This window comes from Squalius cephalus (assembly GCF_949319135.1).
Source record: "Squalius cephalus genome assembly, chromosome: 1".
In the NCBI taxonomy this organism is placed as follows: domain Eukaryota; kingdom Metazoa; phylum Chordata; class Actinopteri; order Cypriniformes; family Leuciscidae; genus Squalius; species Squalius cephalus.
In genome coordinates, this window is record NC_137122.1 from 28252614 (window position 1) to 28275871 (window position 23258).

At 43.0% G+C, this 23258-nt stretch overlaps 2 protein-coding genes across 2 annotated transcripts; both read right to left on the reverse strand.

Moving 5' to 3' along the window:
• Positions 1–140: 140 nt before the first annotated feature.
• On the reverse strand, positions 141–10054 carry LOC307170659 (N-acetylmuramoyl-L-alanine amidase-like). The gene is made up of 5 exons (XM_079891863.1): positions 9939–10054; positions 8263–9072; positions 993–1203; positions 577–871; positions 141–437 (listed from the first exon to the last, which is right to left on the reverse strand). Exons 1-5 carry the CDS (start codon positions 10000–10002, stop codon positions 423–425), a joined length of 1395 nt encoding a protein of 464 aa, XP_079747989.1. The 5' UTR covers positions 10003–10054; the 3' UTR covers positions 141–422.
• Positions 10055–19467: 9413 nt separating this feature from the next.
• On the reverse strand, positions 19468–22765 carry LOC307161951 (N-acetylmuramoyl-L-alanine amidase-like). Its single transcript, XM_079876930.1, has 5 exons — positions 22654–22765; positions 20978–21787; positions 20093–20303; positions 19696–19990; positions 19468–19577 (listed from the first exon to the last, which is right to left on the reverse strand). Exons 1-5 carry the CDS (start codon positions 22715–22717, stop codon positions 19563–19565), a joined length of 1395 nt encoding a protein of 464 aa, XP_079733056.1. The 5' UTR covers positions 22718–22765; the 3' UTR covers positions 19468–19562.
• Between the last annotated feature and the right edge of the window lie 493 nt (positions 22766–23258).

The window sequence follows — 23258 nt, forward strand, 5'->3', positions numbered from 1 at the left end:
TATCTATCCATCTATCTCAGTCATACATTGTACATTTCCACATGCCTTACAACATCAGTGTACCACAGTTAGATAATTTTAGCTAGAAAATACCTAAAATTTTTAAAATAAGTAAAATTAAGTTGTGTTCAAGGGGTATTGATTAAAAATACCTTGTTTTAATTATAACCACAGCACAGTCAGATTTGTAAATTTACAACATCATATAAGCTAGGTTTGCTTATTTTATTATATTTTATCAATGTAAAAATAGGGTGGTAATGTTTCTGATCAAAGTAATATACTTAAACATTAAAATTTTAAAGGAGCTTTAGACCAAAAGTATTTTTTTAAAGAAATTATGCATTTATTATGAGCGATACATGTAATACATCATGTACTGTGTTCCAGAGACACAGTTGACATTGTTGATGTCACAGTCATCAAGGCAAATAGCTCTGTAGGACAAAAACAGAGATACACACAGATACACGGTTAAGGTCTGATCTATTGGGACAACAATACATTATGAGCAGTCAGAAGTTCAGAACCACATAAGTTCAATAAATCCCATAACATTTTTGTTTATCTTTTTACCTGGTAACGCTCCCATGTCTGGATTTCACGGTAGAAGGCATTTCCTGGGCATTCTGTGGAAGTGGCTTGCCTGTGTCCATACAAGGAGTAAGATGAAGACAGTCGACCTCCGTTCACAGCACAGCTTGTGAAGTCGTACCGCACCATGTTTATCGCACTCCTGGAGGGGAGGGTGGAGGTATAATCTCCAATGAAGGAGACGCCATAGCCTCTGGAGTTGTACCCGTAAGTGTGGGCACCCACCCAATTCCAACCGCGGCCTTCGTACAAGTTTCCATCAGAGCCAGCAACAAAACTTCAGGGGGAAGAACAAGAAATTAAATTGCAAACAATCAGTACAGAAAAGAAGTTAAAATGGCTTTATGGTACAGAATGATATCTTAAATTATTTTACTACCCATTGGGACTTTCCTAACCTGTATCCAATATCAGACCATCCATTGCTTTGCTGGTGATAGCGCTGCATGGACCGCATCTCACTGGCACATTGCTCAAAGGTGGTGCAAGGACTGGAGGGTTGATATGTGTGGTGGATGAAAAGGTACGGCACAGGGAGAGACAGGTAGGAGGGAGAACCGATGAAAGATGCAGCCCCCCATTGAGATCTCGTAATGATTTTGGGACAAACTTGGCAGGGGAAAAAAGCAATGTGAGAACAAAAAAGAAAATAGGTCACAAATAAAGTGGTTTACTTGGTAGTGCATAAATAGTATAATTAAAAATATTTCTAATTTAACAATAAAAGAATATAAAATGTAACCATTAAAACAGTAAATATAAGTCAGCTTTAAATTTACAATTAAAAACAAAAATGTAAAAAACAAAATATATGTATGTATGCTCACCACCAGAGGTCTCCATCAGAGCTTGACATTAACCTTTTTTGCTCACCAGCCACTGTGGCTGCTAGTGGTTTTCCAAAGTTACTAGCAACTCAGCATTTTCACTGGCCACAATTTGGACATTGATACCATTGGGCCATATAGATATGTTTTATATTATCTCATAATTTGGCAGCCGGTATATTAGGTATATTAGGCTGCTGTCACTTGAAGACCTGACACACGGACCCATTATACTGTTTTATATAGCCAATATACTTGTCTTTATGTGCACGCACTTTGGGTGTGAGCACAAAATCTGCGGGAATGAGTAAAATTATGCGAAATCCCACAGTGAAATTCAAGCCCTGTAATGAAACATCTAGGTTAGTAATGCAACCCCCATTCCCTGAAGGAGGGAACAGAGACGTTACGTCGATACTGACATATTGGGGTCTCGTCTGGGAGCCCAATCACCTCCAAGTGGTAACTAAACGAACCAATTAACTTTGGCCAGTAAGATTTGCATGCTGAGTCACACCTACCCGGACATATGGGTATAAATTGGACCGCCATTCTTCACTTCATTCATGCTTTGCTGAGGAGCCGAGACAAGAGCCCGGCCATTCAGCGGTGGTTCAGGGCTGTATCAGGGAACGGGGTTTACATAGACGTTCCCATTCAGTCAGTCACGTTTGATGTTACGTCAATACTGACGTATTGGGGTCCCTTTGGAAAGTGCCATAGCCACTGAACTGTGTTACGAGTGTCGGAGACGCAGATGCTGGCAAGCTGTTGCGTGCTACTTAGCAAACTGCTCTCACAAAGTCGTAACCTACCCAGCGCCCCATGCAAGCCCGAGGGGTAGTCCTCCATACCAGATGGTATAAGAGGAACAGTGTTTGCTCTGAGGACGGTCGAAGCTGCTGTTCCTCCCCAGGGAAGAGTGCTTCGGAACTCAATTCCCGTTGTTTTTCAGCCATGACCAAAACGCTGGGGAAGCGTGCCCAATCCCAAAGGAGGGGAACGCCATGGAGACCACACCCTGCCCGAAGGGAGGTAATGTGTGAAAATACACATATGGACTGACCCATGGGGCAGTGCTACATAGAGTATGGAAGGTCTCAGGTTGCAGAGACCGGGCAGAATGGAACCGCCCAGGGAAAGACACGGGTTTACCAACAGGAAAACACATATGTGACCCTGCCTGTGAAAACCCAGCTAAAGTCATTTTTTTGTGATTCAGTGTTTTTTACATAAAATCATCCTACACAATGTAAAGAACATTCTGTGAAAATATAACCTTAATATCTTTAAAATTGACTGAGTAAGGCCATGTCAAAGATTTGCTCAAATTCGGCCTCAGAAAATCATATTTTTGAGAAATTCCAATTTAAAGATAAGTTATTTTTTAAAACTGCAACACATTTGATCCATAGTTATCCTGCATATGTGACTTATAACACATTAAAGCTGAGATTCTCCCCTTTTTAGTGATATATGACACATCAGTGGAAAAATTCTTAAAGTTTTGTAAAACAGATCTATTTATTATGATGTGCATGTCCAAAAAGCTAAAAGCATAAAAACATTGAAAACGAATGGGGGTACCACAAGAGCTTTATCGTAGCAACAATTACCATGTCAATTCAGTGGAATGATTTGTATAACTTTATTAGTAAAATGAAATATCAGTGAAATGTCAATAATATATCAATTAAATAACATACCATTTCTCATTCTCTGAAATTATCATTCTCTTACTGGCCCACGGTGTAACATTGAGTAAATCTGGAGTAAAAAATAAATAAACAAATAAAATTTCAAGGGATAGTTCACCCAAAAACTGCAATTCTGTCATAATTTACTCACCCTGATGTTGTTCCAAACCTGTATGAGTTTCTTTCTTCTGCTGAGCAAAAAATAAGATATTTTAAAGAATGTTTGTAACCAGACAGTTGACGGACCCCATTGACTTCCATAGTGCCGCCAACTGTCTGGTTACCAACATTCTTTAAAATATCTTATTTTTTGTTAAACAGAAGCAATAAACTTATACAGGATTGGATAGGGTAACATGAGGGTGAGTATGAGTATGAGTAAATAATTTTTGGGTGAACTATCCCTTTAACAGGTCAGTCTCAAACTTTGTACACATTCTAAAATTGTCTAGATGCAAAATAAAATCCTGAGTGACAGCAACTCTCCCTCCTTGAAAAATAAAGAACACTTTTCCCCATTGAAATACTTGCAGTTGCAAGAGAAACTGATTTTCAGTTTCACATCTGGACTTCCAGCATTCAAAGCAAATTCTTCTTGCTGGTGTTCCCTCTTCATGTTCGCCAGACAAATAGCTTGGGGTTCAATCACCAAAACTGGCTTGTCCTCCTCATCATGTTGGTCACTGCCTGAAAAAGCAAAGATAATTTTTTTTCAATTAAATTCAAAGCAAGATACCTAAAAACATGATTGTGTAACATGCAAGAATGGGAAATGGGTTTAATTTCACATTTAAAATGGATAATGAAGCATTTTATATGAAAATATCAGAAAATATTTTTTCAGTTTAGTCAGACTGGATCTGATTAATTGAGGGGAGGGCATAAGAACAAGAAACAGCCTATAGGTGGTTAGCAGACTTCAATTCAGAGTGTAATGAAACAAATAAACATCATGCCATAAACGTAATTCATTTAAACTGACTAAATCCCAATCAACAAATGTAATAAACATTTAAATCCACTATTTTTGCATCACAGATATGTGTTAGCATTACATTGGCTGGATACTGACAGTATACATTTAGGCCTACATATTTAGCATAAAACAATAATAACAAAAACTTACCGTCAAATTCCTCGTCAGTTTCGTCAAAGAAGTGTCCTGTTCATCATCACAATCATCCTCCAGAAAATAATCCGCAATAAAACCGGTTAAATCATAATTTGGGTTCAATTCCACCGAGATTAATATCAAGCAAGCTGTTTAAGCAAGCAGCTATTTTCCGTTCCTGCTCATACTTCGGTGTCGCCGGCAGATGTCAAAACAACGCATTACGTTACCATCATCCAGCAAATAACACGTAGCAGGCCAAAAATGTCCTTAAAATAAGTTTAATATTATTGGCAGAATACTAAGCTACAAAACAAATAAGCAGTTCTTAAAATATTGGCTATGACAAGAAAAAATCACCACAGACATCTAAACGCGGCTGACATCTCTCTCTTTTTTTGCATTGTGTTGACCTGATTACCGGCGCTCGCGGATTGATATTAAAGTCTGTTTTTACTCTTTCGAATAGAAAATACACAGAAAAGAAGTTCCTGAACCGATTGATATACGAATCAGCAGTGTTGTTGCGCGAAATAAACGCAGAGACGACTGAAATCAATGTTTAGGAAGCCCACGTCCGTTTTTTTTTTTTTTTTTGCGCAAAAGTATAACGTAGTGTCAATAAAATCAGTAATTTCAGTATTTATCATGTTATAAATGAAAATGTAAGTATTGCATCTCAAAACCAATGGTATAATCTATCATTTACAGCAATAAACACACATGGACTATTTTTGTCATTTTTATGGCTATGACTACTTTGACGCTCGTTAACTCATAATTCGATTCTGCGACTTTAGCCGGGGTTTCACAGGCGGGGTCACATATGGGATTACCGAGGGGGAATCAGATCATATGGGCATCTAGTCCAGTACAAGGGCTGACTGGCCGGGCATGCACACGAGTACTGGGCCTAGCGTCAGACGCCTCCGCCACGTCTGACTGCCGAAGGATGCTGGAGGAACTCAATCAGGGTTCACCAAGTGGGGAACTCACCTGAAGAGCAAGTAGGCACTCATATCCCTCTGTTAGAGTGGAATGGCGCCGCAAGCGAGACACCAAGCCAGTCTTACTGTACATTACCTGTTCGTACCCAACACATGGAAAGAGATCGGTTCCACTCGGAGATTATAGAATCTTGCAAATGTGTTAGGTGTCGCCCAGCCTGCAGCTCTGCAGATATCTGCCAGAGAGGCTCCGTGCACCAACGCCCAGGAGGAGGCAACAACCCGAGTGGAGTGAGCCCTCACCCCGAGGGGGCACGGCTCGCCTTGGGACTGGTAAGTGAAGGCGATGGCATCCACTATCTAGTGGGCCAACCTCTGTCTGGAGAGAATCTTTCCCTTCTGAAGCTCTGCGTGCAGTCCATGTAAGCGCACAGTGCTTGAATGGGACACAGGGCAGCGGGCAGCGAGGGCAACATTTGCAAGTTCACCACCTGTCCCGAAAAGGAGTGTTGGGAACTTTGGGCACAAATTTGGGCACACACGAACTCAAGGCATGATTTGCTGACCCAAAATGCTTGCAGGTCCCCTAACCTCTTGAAGGAAGCGAGCGCACTCAGGAGCACTGTCTTCAGAGACTTGTGTTCAACTGACTCTAGGGGCTCGAAGGGAGCTCTCTGTAAGCCCAAAAGGACTGGGAGGGATTAACCTCATGACGCCTCTCAGGAACCTGATGATCAGGTTGTGCTTTCCCAGTGACCTGCCATCAACAACATTGTCATGAGCTGCGATGGCGGCAACATAGACCTTCAAGGTGGAGGGAGACATTGTCTGCTCCAAGTCCTCTTAAAGGAAGGAAAGCACAGAGCCGACTGGGCATTTTCGGGGGTCGTTATTCAGGCGGATCAGCACCGACTGTGCACACTCATGGGTGAGACATGCTGTCATATTGACCGAGCCCCACTCCACACCAAAATAAGAGATGATGCACAGAGGAAAGCTTGCTCTTCTTCCAATTGACCCGAAGCCCCAAATGGGTGAGGTGTCTGAGCACCACGTCCCTGTGTTCGTTCGCATAACTGATCTCGGGACTGGGCCAGGATGAGCCAGTCGTCGAGATAGTTGAGGATGCAAATGCCCAACTCCCCTGAACGGAGAAAGGGCAGCTTCCGCGACCTTGGTAAAGATGTGGGGAAACAGGGACAGCCCATAGGGTAGGACCTTGTACTGATATGCTCGACCTTCGAACGCAAAGCGTAGAAACGGTCTGTGTCGAGGCAGAATTGAGACATGAAAGTAGGCGTAATTCCTTTGGCACCAAAGGGGCAACAGACGTACCAGCAGGGGGGCAGCAAGAAGTGATGGGGCCCAACTCAGGAAGCACAGTGTCCCGGAGTAAAGGTAGTGAGTGTAGTGCACTTACCTGTGTCTGTGGGTCCCCTGAGGGACTGGGTAGGGAGGCGCGAGGAGGCAGTGCGTCCTCAGAGCCCCCTGCCCGTGGTGAATGAGGGTGTGGTTGAGAGTGAGGGAGCAGTGCGTCGCTCACTGTCAACACAGACCCGATATGGCCCAGAGGTTTTGGAAAGGCGGTGGAACAGAAATAAAACGAAACACAGGATTCTCCACCTGGTCCTCCTATGGGCGAAGGAGCGGTGCCTTCACCATCTCCTAGAACAGAGCAGTTCCCTCTATCTCTGGGGCACCCATCTCAGGGCCACTTGGATGGTCGCTTGGTGGGCTTAGCAGTCTGGACGGGCTGTGTCGCATTCCTGCGGGTGGCCCAGGGTCGACAGGATGCCTCCAGACTTCCCAGAGCTGGTGCAGCCGCAGGGGGATGCCCTCTGCAATGAGTAGGCTGGGGGCCAACCTGAGGTGGCTTGATGGCAGTGTCACGCCAGGGCAAGATATGTTTTATGGCCTCCATCTGCTTTTGGACTGCCGAGAACTGCTGGGCAAAGTCCTTGTCAGTGTCGCCAAAGAGGCCAGCCTGGGAGATGGGGGTGACGAGAAAGCAAACTTTCTCGGTGTCATTTCATTTCAGCCAGGTCCAACCAGAGATGACGCTCCTGGACCAGCAGAGTGGACATCGTCTGGCCGAGGGCAAAACGCTCAGTCAGTCGCCATGTGCAGTTCCTGCAACAACCCCGGCTCAGAACTACCCTCGTGCAGCTCTTTGAAAGCTTTTGCCTGATGGACCTGCAGGATGGCCCTAGCATGCAGGGCGGAGGCGGCCTGTCCAGCGGTGGAGTAAGTCTTAGCAGCCAGAGATGCCATCGTCTTACCCACCTTGGACAAGAGGCGCGGACGATTCCGCCAAGTGACGGCACTTTGCGGGCACAAGTGCACCGCAACTGCCAATCCACCTGTGGAACGTCCATGTAACCCATGGCAGTCCCGCCATCGAGGGTAGTGAGAGTGGAGGAGGAAAAAGAACGTCTTCGGGCAGTAAAAGGGAAAAGAATGGCCGTCAGCTCTGGATCCGATTCACACCGCTGGAATGCGCCTTTACACCAAGTAGAACCCACGACAAGCTGAAAAAAAAAACAGAAGGAATAATAATTGCTGTTTTCAGAGGTAAACTCCTAATTGCAATAAAAAGAGCTGTTTGCTCTCTCAGAGTTGAAATGCACTTTTTTGATTGAAGGTAATCTGGAAAAGAGTGATCGCTGTACAACCGTTCGGCTCAGAAGCAAAATATGAATGAAGTGAGTAATGCCGGTCCTATTTATAACCGTATGTCCGGGTAGGTGTGACTCAACATGCAAATCTCACTGGCCAATGTTCATTGGCTCGTTTAGTTACCACTTGGAGGTGATCGGGCTCCCAGACGAGACCCCAATACCTCAGTATCGGCGTAATCCACCTGCACTTGGCCGATGGGAGGGTGTTAATGTCAAGCCCTGGTCTCCATCACCTGAGTATTGACACTTTTTCCTCGGACTCCATTTCCCATATACCCATACCTGAAACTGATAACCATCCACCTGCACCTCATTATCTGGGCTATTTCAGCTGCACATACACTAATCAGTATAAACTAATCAATATAAAATGGTAAACATCAGTAATAAATAAATAGGTTTACTTACCCGCATACACATGGACAAATTGCTCAAACCCCTCGTTCACAACATCATCCAGCCTCTTCCTGTCAGACTCATTTAAGTTACGGCGAACTGTTAGAGCCTGAACCACTTGGCTTTTCAGCAAAGAGAAGCTGAGGACCTTTTTAAAGTTCATCCTTCGATTTTGACTAATCAGACGGGGCGCTGCGTCCAACCCTGCGGCATCAAGCTGGTGGCTGTAGTAACTCTTCAGCAAGTCACTCAGTGAAAGCTCACGAAGGTTAGATGTGGCAACTTCTGACCCGAGAATGAACCCATCCATTCCTCCGGTTATTAGGGCGTCTGTTGCCAAGGAGGGCAAACCAGAGAGAGTGTACACCTTTGGGGATTTAATGCTATCCCAAAAACCTTTAGTGCCCAGAGGAGCGCTGGACTGCTCATTGTGAGCATGATGGACCAAAGAGGCAACCAGGTTCTCGGTCAAGGTTAAAGGGTACAGGCCTTGGATGGTCGACTGCAGCCCAGCCTCAAGTCCGAGGAGCATTGGGGCCAACGCCACATTTGAACCATCTAAAGTCAGAACTACACCTTCCTCCTCACCCAACTGTGTTATGCTATGATTAATGACATTGCTTAAGAATGAAATGACGGATGGTTCAGTCGCAAGGTCGCGTGCATCACTGAGGTCACCAAGGTGACGCTTGATGAGGTCGGTTTCAAAGCCAGCAGCCTTACGTAAACCTTTGACCACATTGAGTATCTGAAGTCCTGGATTCTTTGCTTCAATTCTCTCCACAGCACTGATGAAGTCATCCATGCGCCTTGTGGTGCTCACTTATGAAACAAATAAAGAAAACATGGACATTTTAAATAGTAATAATGCAACCACAGCTATTAAAGGAGTCAAATAACAAGGACTCAAACATCTAGAATTCATTGTACTGTGAGTTTCAGACCCAAAAACTCCTCCACAATCCATAAAAATACCCTAAACATTTAGCGAACCCAAGCAGTAAAACACTTTGCAATAAGGTTTCATTTATTAATGTGTAAACTTCACTAGTAAACATGAACGAACAATGAACAAAACTTCTACAGCACCTGTTAATCTTAGTTAATGCTAATTTAACCATTTATTAATACATTTTTAGAATCTAAAGTTCACATTAGCTAATGCACTATGAATTAACATGAACAAACATTTGAGAATTGTATTTTTAATAACATTAACAAAGATGAATAAATTCTGTTAAATAAATATATTGTTCATTAACAAATGTTAACAAAACCATATTTGACGTTAATGAAAGTAAAATGTTTTTGTCACTGATGTGAAATCGGTGATGACGTAAGGCAATATTTTAAGTAAATAACTCACATTCATTTCGGTCTGTTTCTCAAACAAAGTTACCGTACAGCTTTAGGAGACTTAGAAAATAACTCAGTCACATAAAGAACTTTTTCTGTATTTTTATGGTGCTATTTTTTTGGTCCTATTATTGAAAAACTCTTTGATGTTTTGGTTTGGTTCATGACGAAAGAACGTCTTCTGTTTGGAATGACAAGAAGGGTAATAAAAGTCATTTTTTGAGCGAACAAACCCTTTAAAAAACTTTTCTAATATTTGTCTGTACACCAAATGAAGAGTATATGATCAGTAATTATTCAGCATAGTGACTAGAAGATTGAATATGACTTACCTTCAGTGAAGCCACTGGCAAACACCACAAGCAAAGAAACAAGCAACGGCAAGTGCCAAGCCATGAGGACAGAAGTTACGAGCACTGAAGATTCTCTGTTCACACAGAATGGATGTGTGTCTACCTGCACCTCATACGCATTATAAATACATTCTAACGCTTATGTAAGCACGTACTGATTAACTAAAGGTTAACATAATAAAGGTCAATTTAGACATGAGAAAGTGACAGCTGCTTTCAGTGTGCCCCAAATAAACTGCCCAAAACCCATGATAAAGAAAGAAATGTCAATAATCTTAGTTTCTTAATGTACATCACAAAAATATTATGCACCCCAAAAAATTAAGATTCCAAAAGGGTTTTTTTCACAGTGATTCCATAGAAGAATCACCTTTCAGTGAACCATTTTTAAATGTGGCCTTTTTTTCTTAGTGTGAAGAACATTTGGTAACACTTTATTTTGATGTTCCCTTTTGAACATTCTGTTGACTATAAGTAGCTTTGCAACTACATGTCAACTAACTTTCATTAGAGTACAAGTAGAGTGTTTGCTTAATATCTACTATTTATTGTGATGCTCCTCCAACAGACATTCTACTGGTAACTTTGCAACTACATGTCATCTTATTCTTACCCTAACAGTCTACTAATACTCTACAGTTAGTAGACATGTAGGTGCGACGCTACTTATAATCAACAGAATGTGTTAAAGGTACCATCAAAATAAAGTGAAACCAAGAGTTTAATGCTTTTTCCACTATTAAGAACCTTTTGTGGAATGGAAAGGTTCCATGGATGCACTTAAAATATGATTTTGTCTCTTATTCCAGGGTTTCTGCAGGTTTTATAAAGGGAAATTTAAGAGTTTTTAATGACCTTCTTAAGACCAAGTAAATAAAATTTAAGGAATAAATTGAACGGAACACAATATATGTGTTGTTTTAGCAACTTCAGAGTTTGACAACACAACTTACAACAGATGATTTGAATTATGTACCAGAATTTTCTTATTTGTTCATTATTGTAAATAATGATGAATGAAACTGCATGTTTAAACATAAGACAATTGTTTTAACTTCAGTGAGTTAACAAAAAAAAAAATAAGTTGGAACAACATAAGAAAACTTAGTTTGACAAATGTAATGAAGTTACAGTGATCTTGCTCGATATCAAATCTTCCTTTGATACGTTTTTTTCACAAGGTCCTGAAATCACCAAATAGGAAACTGGGTTAGGTTTTCCAAGGACATTTTTTAAAGTTTAAATCAGGTGTGTCCAAACTTGGTCCTGGAGCGTCACTGTCCTGCAGAGTTTGGCTTCAACTTGACTCAACACTCCTGTCTGGAAGTTTCTAGTACGCCTTATAGTAAGACAGTGATTATCTGGTCCAGGTGTGTTTAATTGGGGTTGGAGCTGAACTCCTACAGGACAGTGGCCCTCCAGGAGCAGGACTGCACACCCCTGGTTTAAATCATATTTGATAAATAGAGGTTTTGATCGCTTTTGAAATCAATTATCAAAAAGTGTCCTGTTTCTTGGGGCGTTTTCCCAGACAGAGATTAAGCCTAGTCACAGACTAAAATGGCCCTTTAAACCAGATTAACAGAAATAGTCTCGGGAAACCTGAGAAGGGAACGAGACACTGCGTCGATGACGAAACCATGTGGAACGCCTTTTAGCGTAGCTCGTCTGAAGTATGAATGAAACTAATCCAATCCTATTGGCGTTGCATGATGACGTAGCATGTGACGGCATACACGGAAGCTACAAAGGGACGCCAGCACACAACAGCGTTAGCTTCGCGATGAAGCAAACCGCTCCCAGGCAGGAGGAGGCGTGGCAAAGGCAGTGTCTCGTTCCCTTCTCAGGGAATCTTCTCACAATGAAGCCTGCCTGTCCCAGAGTGAAGCTGTCTCAGGCACAACTAGGACGAGAGCACTCGTGCACCGGGTGTAGAGAGGAGGTCCAGACTATAAAATCTCATGAATGTGTGTGGAGTGGCCCAGCCAGCCACATCATATATCTCATGAATAGGTGCACCTGGAAGGAGGGCTCTAGAGGACTCCATGCCTCTGGTAGAGTGTGCCCTCATGGACAAAGGTGAAGGCAAACTGCGCACCTGATAGGCCAGGGAAATAGCCTGAACAATCCAGTTGCTTATGATCTGTTTAGAGGCTGTTGGGTGACCCGAAACACAGCAGCAACTGGTCCGTCTTCCTTCCTTCACTGAGAAGACCTCTGGACATAGATTTTAAGTGCTCTGACAGGGCAGAGCAAATTAAGTCTCCCATATCCCGCCATCACATGAGGTGGGGGATTAAATGCCTACAGAACCGTCAACCTTGCCATATTAGACGGCACTTTAGGGACATAGGTGCAAGATGGCCTTAATTCTCCTAGGAGTAAATTCAAGGCATTGCGGAGATATGGAGAGCACCTGGAGATCTCCTACCCTCTTAAGAGAGGTAATGGCAAGGAAAAAGACCACCTTAAGTGACAGGTTCTTGGCCCCAGCCAACTCCAGAGGTTTGGAGTGGGCCTCAACCAGCCCTTCGAGAACCACTACCAGGTCCCATGTGGGAACTCTGGTCCGAGTCGCAGGTCTCATCCTCCAGGCCCGACGGAGGAAACGTACAACCAGCTGATCATCCTGAGGAGCATGGAAAGCTGCAAGGGCAGCCACGTACACCTTGAGTGTGGACAGGGTAAGACCAGCAGATAAGTGGTCTTGGCGAAATTCCAGCACTAAAGTCACTGGGCAGTTAACTGGGTCCATGCCACGCTCTCTACACCAAGTGGTGAAAACATTCCACTTTAGGCTTTACAGCTTCTTGGTGGACGGAGCTCTGGAGCGGAGAATGGTCTGGACTACCCCTGGTGACAGGCCAGCCTCTAGGTACTGTGCCCCCTCAGGGGCCAGACCCATAGCTTCCACAGCTCTGGGCGAGGGTGGAATATTGAGCCTCCTGCCAGCGACAGCGGGTCCCTCCTGATGGGAATCTCCCATGGGGCGTCTGCCAGGAGTGATATCATGTCTGAGACCCATACTCTGGCTGGCCACAACGGAGCTACTAGAAGTAGACTGACCTCAGCCACACCTGCACCATGGCATCCAACCCAGGGGGGCTGGATGCGTGAGAGAAAACCATAGTGGACAGTGTGTCGTCTCTCGCGACGCAAACAGATCCACTTCCACTAGGCCGGACCTCTTGCATATCGACTTCACCAGGCCGGGGTGAAGTCTCCATTCCCCGGGCCTTAGCCCCTGCCTCAACAGGATGTCTGCTCCCCAATTCTGGTCCCCTGGGACATACATTGCCCTGAGAGACAACAGTTTCCCCTGGGACCACAGGAGGATCTGATGTGCCAGTCTGTATAGAGGGTGCAGACTCAGACCCCCCCGGTGGTTTAAATAGGACACCACCGACGTATTGTCTGTTCTCACAAGAACATGGTGACCTTTGAGGTCTGGAAGGACCTCAGAGCCTGGAAGACCGCAAACATCTCTAGGCAGTTTATGAGCCAAGAAGAATGCTTGTCCTGCCACAGACTTCTTGTAAAGCGGTTTCCAGTTTGTGGACACGAACACTGCCTGGCTGCAAGCCTTTGGGGCGGACACTGCAACATGCGTTCACTGGAAAAACGATGTGTCCCGAGCGCACTTGGCGGCGGGATACAGACATCGATTCCTGAGGGCTCCCCAGAGGGGAGGCTCCTTCTGTTTCGTTCTCGATACCCTGAAGCGGAGGACCGGCAGGGAATAATCGAAAACGATATCCAGTTGTTGTTTTTACTGTACGCGTCAAGATATTTTTGCACGAACAGAGGCTGCACCCTCAAGAGCTGACTGTGCATGCCTCGCATCCAAACGGTATCACTCACACCAATCGCGTGTCACCTCCCGGAGTTTAGCGCGGGCAGGAAAACACACGCTTTCAGCTGTGCTTAAACTAACAATTCAAGTTCCTAAGGGACAAACAACACCAAATAGACAGATCACACAACAGAGAGCGCTTGCTGAAGAGCGAAAGCTGTTGTGTGCTGGCGTCTCTTTGTAGCTTTCGTGTATGCCGTCACACGGCACGTTATCAAGCAACCTCAATAGGATTGGATTAGTTGCATTCTTCAGACGTGTTACGCTAAGATGCGTTCCCCATAGTGTCGTCATCGAGTGCGAGTTCCCTCGAAACGGAACTGCTTTCTCTGTCACTTTAAATAGTCCTTGACTTAATCAGTCCAGAGTTTAATAAGCTGATTTCCTGGAGAAAGACTAGAACTTCTTCAGGACTAAATTGAGTCATAAATCAAACCTACCAGGAGGCAGGTTTAACTTCAGATTAACATTGTGTTTCAAAGAAGAAACTTATTACTTGGACACATACAGTCGTGGTCAGAATTATTGGCACCTTTGGCAAATATGAACAAAAAAATGACAACAAAAAAAATCACAAAAACCTAACCTTTCATTTAAGTAAAGCTGGAAATGGGGGGAAATAATCTACCTTTATGAATTTACAGATAAAATAAACTAGTTTTGGTGGGGGGGGGGGGGGGGGGGGGGGTTGCCATAATACAGAAGGGAACAGACAGGTGAGTTATGTGAAACGGGTTTTATTGTAAAGCAGAGGGTAGAGACAACAGCGGGAACCAGGCGATGGTGAGTGGATGGTGACTGAAGATTGTTGGTGGTGACTTAGCTGGCTATAGACTGATGTTGGGTTTCTGTGCAAATGGTGCTGAGCTAAGATGTCCGGTGAACTGGAACTGGACGAGAGATGAAGAACAGACAGGGGACAAGTAGGTAATCTGTACGTCGTAATAGCAGAGACGAGACCAGACACTGATGTGAGGGTGATGTGTGTATACAGTGAGGAAAATAAGTATTTGAACACCCTGCTATTTTGCAAGTTCTCCCACTTGGAAATCATGGAGGGGTCTGAAATTGTCATCGTAGGTGCATGTCCACTGTGAGAGACATAATCTAAAAAAAAAATCCAGAAATCACAATGTATGATTTTTTAACTATTTATTTGTATGATACAGCTGCAAATAAGTATTTGAACACCTGTCTATCAGCTAGAATTCTGACCCTCAAAGACCTGTTAGTCTGCCTTTAAAATGTCCACCTCCACTCCATTTATTATCCTAAATTAGATGCACCTGTTTGAGGTCGTTAGCTGCATAAAGACACCTGTCCACCCCATACAATCAGTAAGAATCCAACTACTAACATGGCCAAGACCAAAGAGCTGTCCAAAGACACTAGAGACAAAATTGTACACCTCCACAAGGCTGGAAAGGGCTACGGGGAAATTGCCAAGCAGCTTGGTGAAAAAAGGTCCACTGTTGGAGCAATCATTAGAAAATGGAAGAAGCTAAACATGACTGTCAATCTCCCTCGGACTGGGGCTCCATGCAAGATCTCACCTCGTGGGGTCTCAATGATCCTAAGAAAGGTGAGAAATCAGCCCAGAACTACACGGGAGGAGCTGGTCAATGACCTGAAAAGAGCTGGGACCACCGTTTCCAAGGTTACTGTTGGTAATACACTAAGACGTCATGGTTTGAAATCATGCATGGCACGGAAGGTTCCCCTGCTTAAACCAGCACATGTCAAGGCCTGTCTTAAGTTTGCCAATGACCATTTGGATGATCCAGAGGAGTCATGGGAGAAAGTCATGTGGTCAGATGAGACCAAAATAGAACTTTTTGGTCATAATTCCACTAAACGTGTTTGGAGGAAGAAGAATGATGAGTACCATCCCAAGAACACCATCCCTACTGTGAAGCATGGGGGTGTTTTTCTGCACATGGGACAGGGCGACTGCACTGTATTAAGGAGAGGATGACCGGGGCCATGTATTGCGAGATTTTGGGGAACAACCTCCTTCCCTCAGTTAGAGCATTGAAGATGGGTCGAGGCAGGGTCTTACAACATGACAATGACCCGAAGCACACAGCCAGGATAACCAAGGAGTGGCTCTGTAAGAAGCATATCAAGGTTCTGGCGCGGCCTAGCCAGTCTCCAGACCTAAACCCAATAGAGAATCTTTGGAGGGAGCTCAAACTCCGTGTTTCTCAGCGACAGCCCAGAAACCTGACTGATCTAGAGAAGATCTGTGTGGAGGAGTGGGCCAAAATCCCTCCTGCAGTGTGTGCAAACCTGGTGAAAAACTACAGGAAACATTTGACCTCTGTAATTGCAAACAAAGGCTACTGTACCAAATATTAACATTGATTTTCTCAGGTGTTCAAATACTTATTTGCAGCCGTATCATACAAATAAATAGTAAAAAAATCATACATTGTGATTTCTGGATTTTTTTTTTTAGATTATGTCTCTCACAGTGGACATGCACCTACGATGACAATTTCAGACCCCTCCATGATTTCTAAGTGGGAGAACTTGCAAAATAGCAGGGTGTTCAAATACTTATTTTCCTCACTGTATGTAGTGAGGGGTGATGAGGGAATGCAGGTGCAGCGAGTCAATAATCAGGTGATTGGGAATGAGTGGTCAGATCATAGTGATTGGGTGATGCTTGGTGCTGTGATGGTGTGGCTGACTCTGTGACAGGGGTGGGGGGTGGCTTTTAATAGGTACTAATGGAGGACGGACGAGCCAAAACGTCTGTTAACTTTATTAACATGAACACTAGTACCGTAACATTAAATATATGTTCCACACATATTCTATGCATTCTAATGCTACCGTGTAGAACCTAATACTACAATTCAACATTAGATGGCCCTGACATTGGGTAAGGGACACTCTGGGTTGGTGTACAATTAATCAGAAAAGAAAGTGGAAACATGGAGTTTACTTTTTATACCCATATAAACTTGCAGATAAAATAAATTAGTTTTTATTTTGTAATTCAACATCAGACTGTTGTTTTGAAATTATTTTGAAACTGCGTTTAATATTACTCAACATATAAAATTATTTTTACGTTATAAGGCAATATTTTTTTCATTTTTCAATTGAAGCAGGTCCTTCCTCAGAGGAATGTGCCAGGGAGGGGCTGTCATGAGGAGCAAGAGTTCTGGAAACAAGGTGCAGTTGGGCCAATACGGGGCAACTAGCAAGACCTGCTCCTCGTCCTCCCTGACTTTGCACAGTGTCTGTGCGAGAAGGCTCACTGGGGGAAATACATACTTGCGTAGGCCCCTGGGCCAGCTGTGTGTCAGCACATCCATGCATCCATGCATCCATGCTGGACCACGTGGGGAAGGAGTCGCCACTCTCCCGAAAACACAGGCTGGCGTGAAAGCTCGTCGGCTGCACGATTCAGCAGACCAGGGATGTGAATGGCACGAAACGACCTCAGATGCTTCTGACTCCATAGAAGGAGATGGTGGGTGAGTTGTGACATACGATTTGAGTGTATGTCACATTTGAGCGTATGAGACCACCCTGACAGTTGATGTCAGGGTGGTAGGGAGGCAGCATCCTGGCCGTTGGGGCCGTCGTCTGTTTCTATGCAGTGGAGAACTGTTGTGTGAAGTTCTCCACCGAGTCACCGAAAAGGCCGGCCTGGGAGATAGGGGAGTCCAAGAACCAATATTTATCGGCCTCCCACATATCAGCCAGGTATTGGCGTGCAGGGAGGAGGCAGCCTGTCTAGCGGCTCTTGATGGATGACGCGAAACACCCCACCAGGAAGTGCTTTTAGGACACAACTGCAGCACAACAGCGTGCTCCACTGGTAGAATGTCCATGTACCCTTTGGCCTCTCCTCCATCGAGGGTAGCGAGGGTGGATGAGGTACCAGATCGGTTTCAGGGAGAGAAAGGTGTCGTCCACGATCTGGTAATTTCATCAAGCCCTGCCCCAAGAAACCAATCATCCAACCTTGAGGGTTCAGGACACGTTGGAGGCCTCCACTCGAGCCCGACACTTTCGGCGGGCCGAGAAAGCATAGCCGTCAGCTCCGGGTCAGGCTCAGGACACGCTACTTTCCCCGAAGGGGGCAATGCAGCCAAGTCTTCATCCCCAGAGGAAACTAGCTCACTCTGATGCAGCAATCGACATCTGGTCGTCGGGGGGAGCCTCGAATGAAAGACTGATCCCCATGAGAAGGACCAGCACGCTCACTAGGAAGCTCCACTGGTTGTGGTGTGTTAGAGGAGTGAGGGGCCCACAGAGATTGCCTCGGCGGGGAAGCCCTCACTGTGATCCTCAAGTCATCCAGGCTATTCACCGAAGTAGCCCTTTTCTGGCCAGAAGAGGAACTAGATCGGGGTATAGGTGAGGGGACCCCACCTCTCGAGGTATTGGAGTCTCGACCGTAACACCGAGATGGTCATCCACGAACGCAGCCTTAGCATGTTGAATGCCCAAACATGTGAGACAGTGCTCGTGACCGTAAGCCGGCGCCAGGAAATGACCCAGAAACAAACGGGTTTGTGTGTTTTACACGGGTTAACACACAAGCTTTTGTTATCGTGAAGCTGAAGAGATTGCGGCTGTAAAGATCGCGGCACCCGCTGTCACGCCATAACACCAGCACTAGGACAAAGGGCTTATTCCTAAAGAACGCTCGTCTTTGTAGCACACTCTCAGGAGACTGGAACAGACCATAAAAGCACTGCTCGGATCCGAAGCAAAAGCCAAATGTGCATTGCATCCGCTTCCTAATTTATACTCGCGTTGCGGATCGGAGCGCGAGATGCAAATCTCACATGCCAATCTTCATTGGCTCATTTAGTTTACACTCGAAGGTGATTGGGCTCTCAGGCGAGATCCCAATACGTCTGTGATGTCGACGTTATGTCGAACGTGACCAACTGAAAGGGAACTTTAGTGCACATTCATGTGAGTTTGATTTTGGTCCCTGTTTGTAAATCAACATCACTTTAACTATGTGATCACAGCTACATGCTAAGAAAGAGTTTTCTTTCTGTGGCCAAAAAAACTATCCTTTCTGAGAGTTGATAGACGATCAATACTGAGTGTTCGCTGGATGAACACAATAATTGATTGTAATATTAATTCAGCTACATCAAGTTAATTCGAATAACTGATCTAAATATTTATAATTACTCATATTTCCATTTTGAGCTTATTTGCCACACACATTCATTATTGACAGGCACACTGACTGAATAATGCAGAATTAAATAAAGCGGGAGATCGCTTTTATTTTGAAATGAGTTTTCTATATAGGACGAAAATGCAGTAGCTTATACATGTGCGTACCGTAAAACCGTTAAGGTGGCTAGAATGGCCGTTTTGTTCAAAGGCTGGAAAAATGACTATGACTAGATTAAATCTTCTGAATTCTATATGAATGTCAAGGGCAATGTTGGTCAGACCTTTAGTTGGGCTTATTGAATAATGCCACGTTGTTTTACATGCATAAATGGTCAAAATCATCATCAGTATGTGAATAAACTGTTTCCATCACCTTAATGCACATTTTAACTGAGAGTTATGTTAATTCTGAGAGTATATTCACATATCAGCCATTTACAGGATGTCTTATGTAGATTTTGTAATGTAATAAAAAACAACTGATATACTTTTATAAAGACATGCATTTATTATGAGGGATACATGTAATACATCATGTACTGTGTTCCAGAGACACAATTAGATGTCCATTGTTGATGCCACAGTCATCAAGGCAAATAGCTCTGTGGGACAAAAACAGAGATACAACTGAACTGTTAGGAAAGCAATACATTCTGACTCTGAGCAGTCAGAACCCCATAAGATCAATAAATCCCATTAATATTTTGTTTATCTTTTTACCTTGTAACGCTCCCATGTCTGGATTTCACGGTAGAGAGTGTTTCCTGGGCATTCTGTGGAAGTGGCTTGCCTGTGTCCATACAAGGAGTAAGATGAAGACAGTCGACCTCCGTTCACAGCACAGCTTGTGAAGTCGTACCGCACCATGTTTATCGCACTCCTGGAGGGGAGGGTGGAGGTATAATCTCCAATGAAGCAGACGCCATAGCCTCTGGAGTTGTACCCGTAAGTGTGGGCACCCACCCAATTCCAACCGCGGCCTTCGTACAAGTTTCCATCAGAGCCTGCAACAAAACTTCAGGGGGAAGAACAAGAAATTAAATTGCAATCAATCAGTGCAGGGCTTTATGGTACAGAATATCTTAAATTATTTAATACCCATTGGGACTTTCCTAACCTGTATCCAATGTCAGACCATCCATTGCTTTGCTGGTGATAGCGCTGCATGGACCGCATCTCACTGGCACATTGCTCAAAGGTGGTGCAAGGACTGGAGGGTCGATATGTGTGGTGGATGAAAAGGTACGGCACAGGGAGAGACAGGTAGGAGGGAGAACCGATGTAAGATGCAGCCCCCCATTGAGATCTCGTAATGATTTTGGGACAAACTTGGCAGGGGAAAAAAAGCGATATGAGAACACAAAATTGCTATTGGCAGATTGCTAATTTGTCACAAATAAAGTGGTTTACTTTAATGGTATTATTAAAAAATTCCTATTCTCATATTAACAATAAAAGAATATAAAATGTAACAGTTAAAACAGTAAAATACATAAGTCAGCTTTAAATGTACAATTAAAGACAAGAGTAGTATATATGATAGTATACTATATATATTTAGTAGGAAAATAGATTTAAAATATTTTTATAATGAAATAAAACAGTCTTTGTTAACATCAGTAATAAATAAATTGATTTACTAACTCAAATTATATTCAGAATGATCTAAAGTTGTAAAATGACATAATTAAGTCAGCTTAAAATTTATGAACAAAAATTGTTATTTAAAAGCTTTAATTGTATGAAGCTTTTTAGTTAATACTTAAAATTGTAATTTTTACTTAGAAATTTATTTTTATAAATATATATTTAAAACATTTTAACAGAAAAAGATTTAAAATTCTAAAATAGAGTAATCTAACAAACTTGTTTATAAATAGAAAAAATAGTTAAAAAAAAGAAAATATATTTTGATAAATATATATTTAAAATATAAATTTTTACAACTAATCAGTATACAATGGTTAACATCAGTAATAAATAAATGAATAGGTTTAATTACCCGCATACACATGGACAAATTGCTCAAACCCCTCGTTCACAACATCATCCAGCCTCTTCCTGTCAGACTCATTTAAGTTACGGCGAACTGTTAGAGCCTGAACCACTTGGCTTTTCAGCAAAGAGAAGCTGAGGACCTTTTTAAAGTTCATCCTTCGATTTTGACTAATCAGACGGGGCGCTGCGTCCAACCCTGCGGCATCAAGCTGGTGGCTGTAGTAACTCTTCAGCAAGTCACTCAGTGAAAGCTCACGAAGGTTAGATGTGGCAACTTCTGACCCGAGAATGAACCCATCCATTCCTCCGGTTATTAGGGCGTCTGTTGCCAAGGAGGGCAAACCAGAGAGAGTGTACACCTTTGGGGATTTAATGCTATCCCAAAAACCTTTAGTGCCCAGAGGAGCGCTGGACTGCTCATTGTGGGCATGATGGACCAAAGAGGCAACCAGGTTCTCGGTCAAGGTTAAAGGGTACAGGCCTTGGATGGTCGACTGCAGCCCAGCCTCAAGTCCGAGGAGCATTGGGGCCAACGCCACATTTGAACCATCTAAAGTCAGAACTACACCTTCCTCCTCACCCAACTGTGTTATGCTATGATTAATGACATTGCTTAAGAATGAAATGACGGATGGTTCAGTCGCAAGGTCGCGTGCATCACTGAGGTCACCAAGGTGACGCTTGATGAGGTCGGTTTCAAAGCCAGCAGCCTTACGTAAACCTTTGACCACATTGAGTATCTGAAGTCCTGGATTCTTTGCTTCAATTCTCTCCACAGCACTGATGAAGTCATCCATGCGCCTTGTGGTGCTCACTTATGAAACAAATAAAGAAAACATGGACATTTTAAATAGTAATAATGCAACCACAGCTATTAAAGGAGTCAAATAACAAGGACTCAAACATCTAGAATTCATTGTACTGTGAGTTTCAGACCCAAAAACTCCTCCACAATCCATAAAAATACCCTAAACATTTAGCGAACCCAAGCAGTAAAACACTTTGCAATAAGGTTTCATTTATTAATGTGTAAACTTCACTAGTAAACATGAACGAACAATGAACAAAACTTCTACAGCACCTGTTAATCTTAGTTAATGCTAATTTAACCATTTATTAATACATTTTTAGAATCTAAAGTTCACATTAGCTAATGCACTATGAATTAACATGAACAAACATTTGAGAATTGTATTTTTAATAACATTAACAAAGATGAATAAATTCTGTTAAATAAATATATTGTTCATTAACAAATGTTAACAAAACCATATTTGACGTTAATGAAAGTAAAATGTTTTTGTCACTGATGTGAAATCGGTGATGACGTAAGGCAATATTTTAAGTAAATAACTCACATTCATTTCGGTCTGTTTCTCAAACAAAGTTACCGTACAGCTTTAGGAGACTTAGAAAATAACTCAGTCACATAAAGAACTTTTTCTGTATTTTTATGGTGCTATTTTTTTGGTCCTATTATTGAAAAACTCTTTGATGTTTTGGTTTGGTTCATGACGAAAGAACGTCTTCTGTTTGGAATGACAAGAAGGGAAATAAAAGTCATTTTTTGAGCGAACAAACCCTTTAAAAAACTTTTCTAATATTTGTCTGTACACCAAATGAAGAGTATATGATCAGTAATTATTCAGCATAGTGACTAGAAGATTGAATATGACTTACCTTCAGTGAAGCCACTGGCAAACACCACAAGCAAAGAAACAAGCAACGGCAAGTGCCAAGCCATGAGGACAGAAGTTACGAGCACTGAAGATTCTCTGTTCACACAGAATGGATGTGTGTCTACCTGCACCTCATACGCATTATAAATACATGCTAACGCTTATGTAAGCACGTACTGATTAACTGCGTTCCATAAATGTCAATTTAGGTTTGAGAAAGTGACAGCTGCTTTCAGTGTGCCCCAAATAAACTGCCCAAAACCCATGATATAGAAAGAAATATGTCAAGAATCTTGACAAGACTTCACAAAAAAAGGTGTATTATTCACTCTTAAAAATTAAGATTCCAAAAGTGTGTTTCACAGTGTTTCCATAGAAGAACCATCTTGAGAATCTTTCAATGAACCGTTCTTAAATGAGCCCCTTTTTCTCAGTGTGAAGAAAATTTGAATACTTTTTCCACTATTAAGAACTTTTTGTGGAATGGAAACGTTCAATGGATGCATTTAAAATATGATTTTTGTCTCTTATTCCAGGGTTTCTGCAGGTTTTATAAATGGAAATTCAAGAGTTTATAAAGACCTTCTTAAGACCAAGTAAAGAAAA